The following is a 15,452-nucleotide window of genomic DNA, read 5'->3' as shown; positions in this document are numbered from 1 at the left end:
GATAGCAATGTACTAAGAACTATATTATATCTACTATATGCCTAAATTAACCCATAATTTCAAGGTAACATAGGAAAATATGACATTAATTTCATTATGTTTTGTAGAACCTTTAGTGAATCTATATCTATATAGAGAGAGTGTGTGTCCCCAAGATGGAAAGCTATTTTACACAGTGTATCTCATTGGATTCATATGTTCAACGAATGGTGCTGGATAAGATAACACAATAGAGCCATTAAAAACTACTTGCTATTAAAGCTATATTTATCAGACACAAAGGTAACATACAACACAATGAACACACACAATACAGAGAAGTAATAGGGAGAGGCTTAAGGCAATTTAGGATCTCACTACATGTATTTGTACCAGTAGGGGAGCCAGAACACTTTGAATAACAAACACATAATCCCCATTTCTGATAGAATACCCATAAGGCCTTATCTATACTACTGCAGGCTGTCAATCTAAGTTACGCAACTTCAGCTATGAGAATAACGTAGCTGAAGAGGGCGTACTTCATGGTATCTTCAGAGTGGTGAGTTGACAGCTACCCTCTCCCATCAACTTTGCCTACTCTTCTCGGTTTGGTGGAATTCTGAGTTGATGGAAGAGTGCTCGGCAGTTGATTTATTACAGACTGAGAACCTACTAAAAGCCTGTTTCTCGAAGGCATTCCAGCCTAAATGCACTCACATTGCTCTATTTAGTACTGTGCTGTACTGTTCCCTGCAGTGCATTTAGACTGTAAAATTCTTGGGGCAGAGGTTTGTTTTATACTTGGCAAAACCCATTTACTGTAGTGTAGGCACTTACAGAGCTATGTAACTTCTACAAAATCTATCCATTCCCATAAGGTTTGGACAGCAACAGTCTCTTCTCAGTCTTTATTCCTGGATCATTTGAGAAAGACAATGGAGCTGCATGTCTGACAGTGCATGTCAAGCCCTTCTAATGTCAACCAAGTTGATAATCCCTTCAGGTTTTGCAGGTAGGCTCAGAATAAGAGTGGCTGCCCTAAGAAAAGGGATAAGCAGCAATGTTCCTTCTATTTTTTCCATCTCTGTGCAGAATACATTTTGTTATGTGCACCATCAGTAGAAACACATGCTGCCAGATGTGGGTGCTCTGCTAATCAGCTGGGCAGCATTTGAATCTTTCCTGGGTGGCCGGCTAAGTGCACAGCTTACAGGGAAGACTGGTGTGCAGACTGAGGAAAAACACCTCACTAAGTTCTATTTTTTGCCATGCAGACATCCTCAAAGGTGACCTGCACAAATACCTTCGTGTTTTCAAAAGAGAGTTTATTTTTGATGTGTGAACTTAGTACCCCATAATTAACAGCACATTTCTAATTACAGTCCCTCCTTCTATTTACAAACTTGAGAGTCATTAAGACAGTCTGTCTCTATTTCTAAGGAAGATCCTGACTTTGGTATTAAAATAAGAGCAGCTTTTGAAGCCCATAAGCTACCTACAATAATTTAAAACAAAAAAACAAAGTGTCATGCTTTCATTACCTTGGTAGGCAAGCAGAAAGTGTTTCAAGGTCAGTTTAAAGTATTTCCTTGTTTCTAAAATTCATATAATATTTGGGGAACTGGACTGAACAAACATATAAAGGAAAAATCTTATCAGAGTTAATTGGCCAAAGAGATTTTTTATTCCTCCCCTTTGTGGGAGATTTAAATGAGGATCTATTTCAGTTTTGCTTGGTTGCATTAGTGTGAATGCCCTTCGAGCACGAGAATGCCAGCTCTCTTCCCTTTGGAAATAGCCCAACAGTTAACTGTTGAGCAGTGATGTCAATGCTTGGTGCCAGCACTGCATAGGCCAGAGGCTAACCCACTCATCTCGGACACTGGATGGCCATTTAAAGGTACACACTCCACAGAGTGAGTTACAGAAGCTCTTTATATAGAAAGAAAAAAGATGAAAATTAAATTAAATTTAAAAAAGCAGAGCAAAGGCATAAAGAAAACTAAGCATCCAGGCAACTGCTCTGGAGGAAAAAAAATTGAATTAATGGTTGGGAGATAATTTGCCTTTTTTAATGATAAGGCATGACAATTACAAGATAAGGTGGAGGAACTACCCAGCTGCAGCTCACTCTTCAACCTTGAAAATAACTTATTTGTATGTTGCTGAAACAGTGCCTAGAAGATATATGCTGACGTCTTAATCAATTGCAATGAGATTTTAGGAATCTGTATGCTAAACATTAAATAAACTCCATCAGCCTTGAAACATCTGCCTACAGATAAAAAGTACTTTAATTTTTTTTGAAAGATGCTGAAAACGGTAAGATATTGTTGAGATGTGTGGACAAATTCTCTCTGTAGGTTTTATATTTGCATTTCAGGGTAATTAAACAGAACAATCCTTGCTAAACGTAAGTCAGATATCTCTGTGCTATGAAGGAGTGACACATGGTGAGCAGGTAGCTATGGCAAAGCACCAAGTGTCCCTACCATCTTACCTGCATGAACTATTACCATCAACTTTCTTTACTGTTAGTTTAAGAGTCCTTATAACAGCAGCCAGCAGGCCGAGCAAGAAAAGACAGGAAAAAAATCAGACAAGAGCAAAAGAAAGACAGAGGCAGAAAAGTCATGGTTAAGAGTCAGAAGGGAAAAAAGTTACAAATTATACGTTTATATTAAAAAAGCAAAAGAATGATAATGCACAGAATAAAAAACAGACATGCCAGCTTCTGAGGACTATCACAGAAGTGAAGTGAACTGTACAGGTTAAAGAGAGAGAAGATGTTCAAACTTTCACAGTTAAAAGTTGTCATCATTTTCAATGTAAACCTAATATATTATTTAATTTATAAAATCTATTGTGAAAGTTTACTCTAGGTAGCAATTTATCTTACTAAGCTCAGGAGAAATTCTCAAAAAGGTTTTATTTTCAAAAGAAATTATCTAGCTGCCTACACATTGTACTTAGGCATTTTTATAGACTCATTTTTAAAGCAAAAATTGTCAGTAATTAGTCTATGTAACTGCTCTTGTGTATGGAAAGTGCCTTAAAAAGCAGAGACACTTCTTTGAAGTTTTTCCCCATGTGCATTCATATTAAACATTTTTCTACAAAAATTAGTTAATATTATCAGCTGGATTTGATAGCATAACAGTAATGGCAAACCCCATCAAAAGGGTTTGCCTCCTCCACAATATCAAGATTAAAGTATTAGGTGTCTATCTAGGGAATGGAACTTTGCAGCTGTTGTTAGTTTGAGTCACAACCTTAACCTTCTTTTAACAAAGGGGCAGTTTAACTTAACTCTACACTAATTATGGTAATTAAGGTCTATAGGCTTTTCTTGTACAAAAATTTTAGAATACATGTGAAATTAAAATGTTTAAATCAACGAAAGGATGTTAAAATAAACTAGCAACCACAGTTGATAGTGAAAACAATGCAATTTTTTTCTACATATATATTTTCCCTTGTAACATATGTAGTGGGGAAGTAGGTGCCTTAATTATACTATAGCTGCCTTAGTTATACTATACACAGAAATACAAGATATTTTATCATGAAGACATTCTTACCCTTCTTTAAGCAGTATAGGTTGCTCTATACTTTTGTGATCCCTCCTTCCAGAGGATGAAATCAAATCTAAGAACTTGAGACAGACAAAGAATATTAATAAAATAAGAGTACAATAGAAGCCACATTAAAATATTTATATTTACATACTACTGTAGTACTAGATAATGCTCTAACAATATTTGAAAAAAGAATACAGCATACAGTTAGGGAATTTGGGAAGGTTTCCTGGATGGTAAATTAAGAACAGCTCATATGTAACAGTGCCTCTTAGTTCAAGAAGTATACATCCACACTTCTTTATACCCTCTTCACATATTACTCAACCTCCTTGATTTAGTTTTGGACCAGACTGTTTTCTTTACAGGTTTGCAGGATAATGTGGAATGTGTATACCCATTAAATCTAACCTATAGTAATATTTAAGAAGTGTGGCTTCCAACAAATTCTATGGATTTTTATATGCACTGTATTCCCTGCATATTTCATGAGCACTACTACTACTGAATCTGTTTTTTCCTGTGAGTGTTTGGTGTTCTGTAAATATTATACTACTTGGATGGTTCCAAAAATCAGTTTATGTATTCAATGCATGGTTGTTACTTACATTTTTAACTGCATCTGCATATTTCTGCTCATTAAAATAATCATAAAAAGTGGCCATGTAAGATTCCTTGAAGCTGGCCTGAAATGCAAACAACCAACCAATATTTGTGTGTCTTTCAATACAACTAAATCTCAACATCAACAAACTTGGAATATAAATTTCCCTACTCGAACCACCATTCCATTTTCCCTATCTGCAAAAAAGTGAAAGATATAAAAGCTATTTTCAGGTTGTTTAGAGGTAATATGAAGCATTATCGAGAAAGTTCTCAGGCTAAGATAATTTCTATTACACAAATGCATTTCTATGTAATTTCTATCACAATGCATTCCATATTTTCAATTCAAGATATTTACTTTAATATTCTATAAAAATTTCCAGCTATTTAAAAAAAAATCAAGTTCCTAAAACAACTTAACAAAAACAGTAAGAGCCAAGGAACTGAATGTACTCAAGAGATTTATAAATGGGATACTGGCTCACTCAAAGGCATGAATACAGCCCAAGCCAGCAGTGACCCCATGTTATCATGTGATAACGGTATGGTGGCCTATGAGCTCAAATCAGTCTCATTTCAAGATTCTAACAAAACTCAAAAAGCCACTATCAGATCTCATCCCTAATCAGCTGGGTGCTGAAGTGGCATGAGAAGCACACTATCCTTCATTATAGGTGATTTCTCTAGATCTTGATCAGGCTGTAAACACTTTTGCTATGGGAGTGTAGAAAATCAGCAGGGCTGCTACCATGTGTATAAGATGAGTATTTCATTCTTCAGGTTCTGGCATCTTTCAATTCTGCATTTTTTCACAAAAAAGGCACAGAGCTCCGAGACTCAAACTTTAAAAAAAATGTAGTTCAAATGAAAATGTTTGCCATAAATTAGCATGCAGGTTATAAATTCAGTTACTCTAGCATTGTTTACCACTGACTTGTTTATACAGTAAAACTCCATTGGTCCGGCATCCAATGCTCTGGCGCACTCCTGATGGTCCGGCACCATCGGGAACCCGGAAGTGCTCCGGCCAGCCAGACAATTGGAGCTGCTCTGCGCCCAGCTTCCCCGATTCAGCCGCTGCTGAAACTGACCAGCAGCTGAATCGGGGAAGCCGGGGGCAGAGCAGCTGGGGTGTTGCTGGGTTGGTCCCGTAGCGCCACCCTTTGGCGCTGTGGGACCAACCTGGCAGTATCCCAGCTGCTCTGTCCCAGGCATCCCCAAGAGCAGCTGAGGTGCTGCCGGGTTGGTCTCACAGTGCCGAGGGGCAGCGCTACGGGACCAACCCAGCAGCACCGCAACTGCTCTGTCCCAGGCGTCCCCAAGAGCAGCTGGGGTGCTGCCGGGTTGGTCTCACAGCGCCAAGGGGCGGTGCTATTGGACCAACCTGGCAGCACCCCAGCTGCTCTGCCGCAGGCGTCCTCGATTCAGCCACTGCTGAAACTGAGCAGCAGCAGCTGAATCGGGGACGCCTGGGGCAGAGCCGGACTATCGGAAGGGGAGGCTATGAGGGGTCTGGAGTGGCATCCTTCCCACTCCACCCCAGACCTCTCATAGCCCCCCCTTCTGATAGTCCGGCATATCTGATAATCCGGCAGCCCCTGGGTCCTAAAGATGCTAGATTATCGGAAGTTTACTCTATATGGGTATGTCTACACTACCCCCCTAGTTCGAACTAGGGGGGTAATGTATGCATACCGAACTTGCTAATGAAGCCCGGGATTTGAATTTCCCGGGCTTCGTTAGCATAAAGCCGGCTCCGCCATTTTTAAAAGCCGGCTAGTGCGAACCCCGTGCCTCGCGGCTACACGCGGCACAGGATAGATAGTTCGAACTACGTAGTTATTCCAAACTATCTGTATGCCTCGTGGAACGAGGTGTACAGATAGATCAGAATGGCTACGTAGTTCGAACTATCTAGCCCGTGCCGTGTGTAGCCGCGCGGCACGGGGTTCGCACTAGCCGGCTTTTAAAAATGGCGGAGCCGGCTTTATGCTAACGAAGCCCGGGAAATTCAAATCCCGGGCTTCATTAGCAAGTTCGGTATGCATACATTACCCCCCTAGTTCGAACTAGGGGGGTAGTGTAGACATACCCATGGTACTACTCAGCCATGTCAAACATATAATTACAATAATAAAGTGTCAGCATCTTCTAAAAAGAAAATAAAGGGCGACATTTTGCTAACTAATCCACAAAATAAGAAATAAAACAAAACACTTACAGATTTAGATTTTGATAAACTTCCCAATGTTTGTATGGTCTTAGAGATAAGTGTCAAAGTTCTAGAAGTCTGTGGATCCTAGTCAGGGGAAGAATAGTGGTGTTAAATATTCCTCGGGTTCCAAAAATAGGGCAGAACACAACATACATTTGCTCTTCTCTGTTTCATTCATACCAAAGTCAATGTACAATGTTAAAAACTCACAAACATTACTGAAAGAAAGCTGCTGCCTTAAGAAACATGACAGACTTTGTTGTGACTCTCTTCTTACCCTTGTTTTTGAAAAGCAAGCAAGTCAGTTTCCCTGCCTCAGTTTGTAAGTGAATGCTTGAAGACTGACTATTTGCTACATTAAAATTTAAGGATTTGGCTCTTGGGCGACATATTTGCTATTCCTAGTGTCTTGAAGTCATGAAGCCAATTAAAATGAAACTGCTATTGCAATCAGAAGGATAGCCTGAAGTGTCTTTGATTTACTGTAGAATCTGTTTACTTAAGCAAGGGAATTTGGTCAAGAATTCATAGTAAAATTCAAAACATTTAAAATTATGCTATACCTTTTAAAATGGAATTTTAATGACTTATTCTTCAAAGTTAGCTCTGACTAGCAGATGGCATTTTTATGCCATGGAGGAGCATCTAAAATTTGCTTGTTTAGGAATGGAAATGCATTTCAACGTGCAAGCAAAATTGGCTTAATTTTTAAGCAACAAGAAGTCCTGTGGCACCTTAAAGACTAACAGATTTATTTGAGCATAAGCTTTCATGGGTAAACCCATTTAATCAGATGTGCTGGAATGTTGCATCTGATGGAGTGAGTTTTAACCACAAAAGCTGATGCTCAGATAAATCTGTTATTCTTTAAGGTGCCACAGGACTCCTCTCTATTTTTGCAGTTACAGACTACTATGGCTTCCCCTCTAAAACTTAATTTTAAGGAAATTAGCATTTTTAACAAAGTTATTGTAGCTGAAATGCCAATTGCTGCATATACCTTTGTATAAGAAAAGAATGAGGTGATACAGTTTCAATTTATGTAACACTTCACAGCATGCTGGAACCCAAACACAGAGTTCTTACAGGCAATTCAACACACCAATCTTCTCTTTGACAGTGCTGAGCACTAGCAAAGAATACAAAGCTTGTAAGTATTACCCAGCTGGACAATGAAACTGTTGACCAGTCAGGGAGGCTCGTGAATGTTTGAGACAGAATTTTCATAGGAGCCAGACCTAGACTAAAGAACTCTCTCCTTGAGAGAGCCCACAGTGACAGAGCTCATTTCAAAATTAAATGTAAAATTCACTTTATCTTATTGAGGGGGAGGAGTCTAAGTTCTTAACAAACACAATCATCTATCACATCTGTTAACTCACAAAACAGACAAGAACTATCAAGCTTTTTCTCCTATGTGTTGAGAAGATAGATTTAAAGAAACACTTGGTAGGCACTCACTCATAGTATTGTGATGGGGCCACATAATACTGAGATAGATTGATACAGTACTTACTGGGTGATGTGGTGTAAGCTGAAAGAGATTTGGAGAAAGAATAGCAGGAGCAAAGAATCTCAGGAAAATGAAACTGCTTACAGCTGTATACCGTACATCTGGGTCACCTGTACCAAGAGAATCCATTCCACTCATTTTCCCAACAAACAATACTTTAAAGAGCATCTTCATTACTACTAAACCTGACAAAATGCCTTCAGATAGTTAATCTGGACCTGTACTGGTGGTTCACATATTCAGGAGTTATGGGTGAATGAAATAATGATTTGTAGCCAAATATCAGCTATTGATAAAGTAATGAAAATACCTAGGTGAGAACTAGCATCATTTAAAAAAAAGAGAAGAAGACTGTGTAGGAAGCTCCACAAAGTATTAAGGTACAGGAAATGAATATCAAAGTCTGATATATGAACTAACTAATTGGAGCATATAATGAATTTACATGAATTATAAAGGAGACTGATTCTGATTATTTATTCACTATTTATCTACAGCACCTAGCAAAATGAAGTCCTGATTTGTTACAGTCCCCAGCACTATTGTAAAAGAAGTAACAAATAGTAATTATAACAATAATTATAACAAATTGAATGGACAAAGAACATAATATGGTATTGACTGGAATTTTATTGAGAGATTTTCTGTTCTCAAAGTGTCTATAAAATAGCACCATCTTACTCAACTTATCTGCTCCTTGTGTGTATGAAGATCACTACTTTAGGGTCTAACACTGATTTCTGGTTCATTGATTTGGTTCTTTTTTATTTTTTACTTTGGCAGAACCAAGGCAGGAGTGAAACAGATTCTACTCCTTCCTGTGTGTCTGCAACAAAATTTATGAACTTCTGCTCAGTTATAGCTTGCAAATCCACTGAAGGCAGTGGCCTTGCATGGGTATTAATAACTCGTGTGGCCTTTATTACAGACTAATGCCTAGGTCAAAAAAATTGAGCTGAACTGTCAGATTGATAATGGGTTTGCAGACAAGTAGTTTTAAAACAATCTTTATCATTGAAAACTGAGCCTTTTTCATCTGAAATCATTGACACATTAATTTGAACTCCCCAATACCATTTTTATCATGCCACTTTCAGAATAGAGAGGAACAAATTTTAAGGAAGAGCCGAGGTAAACACAACATGGAGATATGCTTCAAAAATAGTGTCTAATCTGAAATATAAATTTAATTTCAACACTTGTATGTTAAATCATTTTGAAGTATATATTTTTTATTATCTATCAGTTTACATTATCAGAGTTACAAGTTAAAAAGGCACACAGCAACTCACCTTGAAAACGTTTGGCAGCGGACTCTCTCAGTGAGAAGAAAATATCGCACATCACTGTAGGACAGCTCACCCCAGATTTTGTTATAACAGTGAAAATGCGGTCAACATACTGCCTCAAATTTTCCTGAAATATTTAAAGTTAAAAGTTGTTTTTTGGGCTTTTTTTTGGTTTGTTTTAAATGCAAACAAACATTTGGTTTCTCCTTCAAGGCTACCATACTGTCTCTAGTGTCATTTACAGTAGATTATGTTTGCAATAAATTATAAGATATAAAAAAACCACAGTTCCATATTCAATGGATACAGTCTTTGTTATGGTATATGTCTAAGTACAATGCTGAAAGCACAGTGTATTTTTCTACCAAAAAATGTGGATATCAAGTAAAAGCTCATTCTAAAAAGCATGTTATTTCTTCTACAAAACTATTTTCTGTGACCTCTTGGAAACAACTGGCTAAGGAGTCCTCATTTCTATCATTTGGATATATATGCAGTGAATTGAAAACAAGTCCTATTCTCCTTGTCTATTTTACATTTAGACAACATCACATTTCAGTGCTATGCTATACAACATGAAACTGATATTTAAAAAAAAAAAAAAGCCACATAGATTTTTATTGTGTTAAGAAAACTTCCATTGGTACTAGCATATGAAAACTTAACTTACAACACCAAATGGGGTTCAGGGACCTCAGTAAGGGAGACAAAATACTCAATATAACTAGAGAGTTTGTTTTACATTACAAATCTGATTGCCTACCCTGTTGTTTTCCAGGTTTTCACCATCTTTTAACTTCACAGGATCAATTTCACAAGGTTTATGGAGCTGGCAGATCTAGAAAGAACATGATGAAGAATTAATATGCTGGCATATCTTCAGGTAGAGGATGTCTTAAAATAAAAGGTGCTGTCTGCCAGCTTTCTGTGGCAAAAAGTTGAATCCTATTTTATTAGTACCTTTCTTTCTGGCAAGACACCACATCAGCTAATCAAGATTTTGAATTTTTCTAAAATGTTACTTTCTATTTTTTTGGCAGTATCCTGAAACTAAAAGGGTGATGTTTTCACCTGGTCTTCCCAAACTAGTTCTTCATTTAATAAAACATTTATTGCTTGAAAGAGAGAGTACTGTAAAACTATTCTTAGGGAAAACAGTATTTCTTTATGAGACACCACAGTAATTGTTTAAGTACAAAAGTGCTGATTCATTTAAAGGAAATCTGTGGTCTGAAACAGTTGCTCAATTATAGTTTTGGGGGAAAAAAAGAATAACCATACTGGACTGAAGTGATAATAAACCATCTCCACATTGCCAGCTGCCACATATGCAGTTATCTAGAAATAATCATATCCATTTAAAGTGACAGAATGAATTGTGTTATTTATAACATACGGCTACTTTCTGCTTTGCACAGTTTTTATGCTCTTCTTAGGTTTTTATTTTGTTTTTAACTGTTTTCCAGAACACAAATGATTTATTTTAAAAGACAGAAAGCTCATTTTAGACACAGTTCACATGGAAACTTTTTATTTTTGTTCAATGAAAGTCCACTGTTCATGAACTGCGTGACTCATTGGGTAATGAGCACCACATGGCTTTTCAAGTAAAAACAAGCTCTTGATATTAGTCCTACAAAGCAGTCTTAAAGGGGCAAGACATTAAAAATATTTGTTCCTAGTTAGGCTTAATGTTTAGTAAAAGAAGCAGTGTGAATCTGTTCTTACCTCATCTATAATTGGCTTTAGTGTAACTTGAAGATAATGCATCCCTGCAAGTTTCATTGTCTCATCAATGCACTTGGAAGTTAATGAATTTCCTCTGAAAATGGTGTTGGGGTCTCTGGAAGGGAACAATTTTTTATAATTTAGTCTTTTGGAATAAGTCACTAACACAGGAAATAAAAGTAGCAAGTGAAAGTGATGAAAGGCTATTTTTGAATGCACACATGGGTATTTCCCTTGACTCTTGCCTAAGGGCTGCATGAAATGGCCCAGGGTTTGGTACATTTCCAGCTTATCACAGAAAAACAAAGTAACCAACATATGGTTGGCAGAGGGACTAAGAATTTAGGGAGTTTGTCATAATTTTTATTACAGTAGTGCACAGGAGGTCCACTACGCCAAGCACTGCATAAACATATGCTGAGGCACAGACACTGCCGCAAGGAGCTTACAACCTAATGGGGAAAAAATAATGAAAAATGACTGCGCTTTCATGCACTACTGCCCAACATGAACTTGGGAGGGAGCCATTTCAGTCTCATGACTATACAGGGCATGGGATTCCATGGGCGAGCTACTCTTAAAAAAGCATATTTGGAGCAATTCACAAGATTGTTTGACCTAAGAGACCTTTTGTGGCTGAACTACAGAACCATGCTAGATGGAATGCTGTATGTTATGCATTACATGGGCCTCAGTCCTGAAAACAGAACTGTGAAAGTGGGCCCTTGAGCCCACACTGTCTCGCATTTGCTTCAGTTCTCTCTGCAGAACTGGAGACATAAAAAGTGATTATATCATTTATGAATCTTCTCTTTGCACTATCATGGCCTGTAGGTTCGTGAATGGTCTTCATCAATATACATTTTCTTTTACATATTTTCAAAATCAGTCTGAGAAACATACAGACTTCCTAGGCATGACATAGTACTGCTCTCTCAAGTCAATATTAACCTAGACAGACAGAAATAGCTCTATTGAAATGGCAGTCTCACTCCTCCTCTTAGATGGCTTCTTCACAGCATGCACTAATACGCTACTTTAATGATACATAGCCTGGCCAGCAGGGGTTAAATCATGAATGGAGGAAACCACAAAGGCCACTCCCAAACCAAAGTACAATTTGCAGGGCCCTTTTTGTTTTTCAATATTGGTATAATGACCCTCTAAAAGGAAACATATTCACAGAAACTGAAATATTATTTTTTTAAAAAAAAGACCAGTTAACAAGTATATACACACATATGGGCTCTTAATTTAGCGAACAGACATTAGCTTTCACATCAGATTTGCAATCTGTTGTTCACTGGGCTCATTTTTTAGCACCCACAAGTTAAAGTATACAAATAATTTCAGGTTTGTTTTGTTCCCACAATTATTTGCAGGGGCAATTTAAGCCACTTACACATCTGACTTTCCCTTCTACATGCACATTACTTAACTGCACCTATACAACTGGGCCTCCAGTTATTTGCTTGCTCTCTCACACAATTATGCATCCATTGTATTTTTCTGTGATTGCATCCATTTACAAGAGAGGGAGATTATTATGAGTTCTTCTGCTGAGTTCATTTTTCTGTTTAAAAAAAGTAAACCTACTGCCTGTAAAAGATATTGGGTGGAAAGCCTTGGAAACAAATGCCACCTATGTCTGATGTACAGGCTGGGAGAAGAACACAATTCCTCACATTATCCTAACCAAGGTGCCTCAGCCTGTACAGAGGAAGGACTATCATTCAGGTATGGGAGTACTTCAGTCCATGCTCTGTCTAAAAAGACACCCAACAAAGGCTTCATTTGGGTTTTGTCAGTGGTAACTGATACTTTAATACCTTATAATAACAGTCCCCTGGCAATGGGCTGAAACTTTAAGGCACATAGACTTAAGTCATTAAACCACAATCAAATGGCAACAAATTTCAGATGCTACCTACTTGGTGTAGATACTAGACACTATAGTGAAGGGCACTTTCCACATTCCTCAGACAGTTTTTTGTGCCAGGAATTTGTGACTGGTAAGGAAGAGCCTAATTTCTGTCTCACTCCCTGTCACTTCCTGCCTCATCCTTTATGCTACAGGCTTCCATTTGGTCAGATCAGAAACTCAAACAAGACTTGTCCTAAATGGCAGTTTTCATACGATTCCACAGAGAAACTTGCCTTTTCCTTACATAAATAATATGGATTAAATTACTCTATTAGGAAAGAGATGATTTATTAAGACATGCTCTGAAGCTGAAATGATCTGTTGTGAACTGCAAAACCTATTTCAGGGATCATCTTGTGCTGAGTGTTTGAAAGGAGCACAGGTTCCTGACAGGAGTTTGTAGGTACTATCACAATACAAGTAGTAAATCATAATAATGATTGCTTTTTTAAAAGCCACTGTGATTCCATACACTGAGCAGGACATTACAGCAAGAGCTGATAGTTTATTTAAAAAGGAGTAGCTTGTTCATACTCACTGAGTTCTCTTCACTTCAGCATTTGCAATTGCACTGATGAAAGGCACAATTTTGCCATAGTGTAAAAAAAGCCTAACCAGAGGTATGGCTGCTTCCTGTTTTTCTCTGCAAACTTCACCCAACACATGTGCAGCAGATGCTGAAACAGGCTGAACAAAATAGATAAGCAGAAATGTTGAGTCGTGTATCTACAGTAATCACTACTAATTAACACTGGTTTATTTTTCTTCACGTAGACTCCTCATATAGTACCACTGATACTAACTGCTGTGCCCTGTCACACAAACCTTTGAGACGGCGGGGCCTCTGTTTCCACTTTGTCTGTAAGTTGTAGGTTTTGAGCACAAGAGGGCAGCAATTTAAAACAATGACAATGCAGTCTCTGTTTGCCCATTGTTAATATCTGGTTTCATTGAATATCACAGCCTGCTTGTGAAATTCTGGAAATAAAAACCTGAACTTTTTGCTGTATTTTTTAAGCCACAATCAAAGAAGTTAAATACAGTTCTCTTCGGGGATACAAATGGTCTAGTACAACAGCTTAAAGCATTTTGCATAATTTGATCTCAAATATGCCCAACCCATTTTACATTTTCAGATTAGTTTGCATTCACAATGTCTTTTTTCTACATAAATTTAATTTATGCAATTTCTTTTGCAGTAGAAGCAAAGTCCACTGATCAAACCCAACAGGTTTATTTTGCATTCAAATGTAGGATTAGACTGTTGAGAAGTGACATGTGGGTTTTCATAACCACTGTTGTAGCTGGGTGTGTCTGCACTTACTATCAGTGTATGCAGATACAGATCTTTTCTGCAAGGACCAAAAACAAGTACAAGGAATATACAGTTTTAAAAGTCTCAGATGGAAAAAAGGGGCAGCTGAGATCTGTGGCAACTTTAGTTATATTATCTCACTTGTAAAACGGCAAACATTTGGGGGCTTGAAGGATAAGCAGGTAAACAACTTACCTCAACATCTGCAGATTTTAACAGGAGGTCTCTAAGTGGACTGTAATAGTCTGAGGAAAAAACATGGTCCTCAGTGTAAACCACATTTAACCTTAAGGAACCAAGGTCATCTGGCTTCAATGACTTGTTGCCATTATCTCTGGGTTGCAGGAAATACCTGGCAGATAAAAAAATAGCTTGTCTTGAAACAGAAAAAACACTCTCAAGCTATACATGAACCTATATGTAGGTACATATGTATCATTGGTAAACCTATTGACTTTTTGGTGTTCTGAATTAGGTTTCCCAAAGATGCTTGTCAGTTCATTTTGCATCAACTCTATTAGGGAAAGTTCTGATAATAAAGTGTTGTATACTTAAAAATATAAAGCCTCTAATAGTAATAAAACTATGGCATCACTGTATAACTGCAGTGCATAACATCAAAGTTAAATGCATTAGAACTCCCACTTAATTTCCATGCACATTAAAAACACCACATTTTTCAACAACTATGCCAGCAAATCAAAGCTTCACATATTTCAATCTTTGTTTTGATAGTTTGGCAAGAGGCTTAGGTTTTTCGTGTTGGAAACTAGAGGGAAGTTAAATGCATTTAAATTGTGTTACACAACAGTAGTAACTGTAATGATTTTGTAGTACATACTTATATATATATATGCAGTACTAAAATCAGTACCCTTTCTTTTATGACAAAGAAAAACAAATAGCAAGTACCATGCTTCATTAGAGCTGGATTGTCGGAGAAATTTTAAAGGAAGTCTTAGTTCTCCTAGAAACTCATCTCCAAACTTCAAGTTGCTGGCATTCCAAAGGTCTACTCTGTAATAAAACAAAACCAAAAATCAAAAGACACTCTGATTGAAAATGTGGTAAAAAACAAAACAGCCATTTTTCTCATTTTTTTAATGTCAGTTTTTATCCTTTATATATGAGTCAGAAAAGTTATGTTCCAAAACATACTGTATTTATTGGTGTCCAAGGAGTAAAAGAGGAGCTTGCACTACTGGACTCTGCTAATTCATAAACTGGCACAAATCAGTGAACAGAATCCTTTCCCCATCTGTTTTATTCACAAGAATTTACATTTTCAAAAGCAGCAGAAAG

At 37.5% G+C, this 15,452-nt stretch overlaps 1 protein-coding gene across 2 annotated transcripts in view; it reads right to left on the bottom strand.

The window, feature by feature from the left end:
- RASA3 (RAS p21 protein activator 3) overlaps window positions 1–15,452 on the bottom strand; it is a 173,520-nt gene that overhangs the window by 12,809 nt on the left and 145,259 nt on the right. For both annotated transcript variants that reach the window (XM_025186286.3, XM_075918255.2), the window contains exons 9-18: window positions 15,063–15,167; window positions 14,346–14,502; window positions 13,374–13,522; window positions 10,912–11,026; window positions 9,947–10,021; window positions 9,187–9,310; window positions 7,898–8,004; window positions 6,388–6,465; window positions 4,169–4,246; window positions 3,564–3,637 (exon numbers count right to left, since the gene is read on the bottom strand). In XM_025186286.3, coding sequence (XP_025042071.2) covers window positions 3,564–3,637; window positions 4,169–4,246; window positions 6,388–6,465; window positions 7,898–8,004; window positions 9,187–9,310; window positions 9,947–10,021; window positions 10,912–11,026; window positions 13,374–13,522; window positions 14,346–14,502; window positions 15,063–15,167 — 1,062 coding nt within the window. The remainder of the gene's footprint in view (window positions 1–3,563; window positions 3,638–4,168; window positions 4,247–6,387; window positions 6,466–7,897; window positions 8,005–9,186; window positions 9,311–9,946; window positions 10,022–10,911; window positions 11,027–13,373; window positions 13,523–14,345; window positions 14,503–15,062; window positions 15,168–15,452) is intronic.

This window comes from Pelodiscus sinensis, chromosome 1 (assembly GCF_052426305.1).
Source record: "Pelodiscus sinensis isolate ZL-2025 chromosome 1, ASM5242630v1, whole genome shotgun sequence".
Classification (NCBI taxonomy): domain Eukaryota; kingdom Metazoa; phylum Chordata; order Testudines; family Trionychidae; genus Pelodiscus; species Pelodiscus sinensis.
This window is presented reverse-complemented; position numbering and strand designations above follow the sequence as displayed.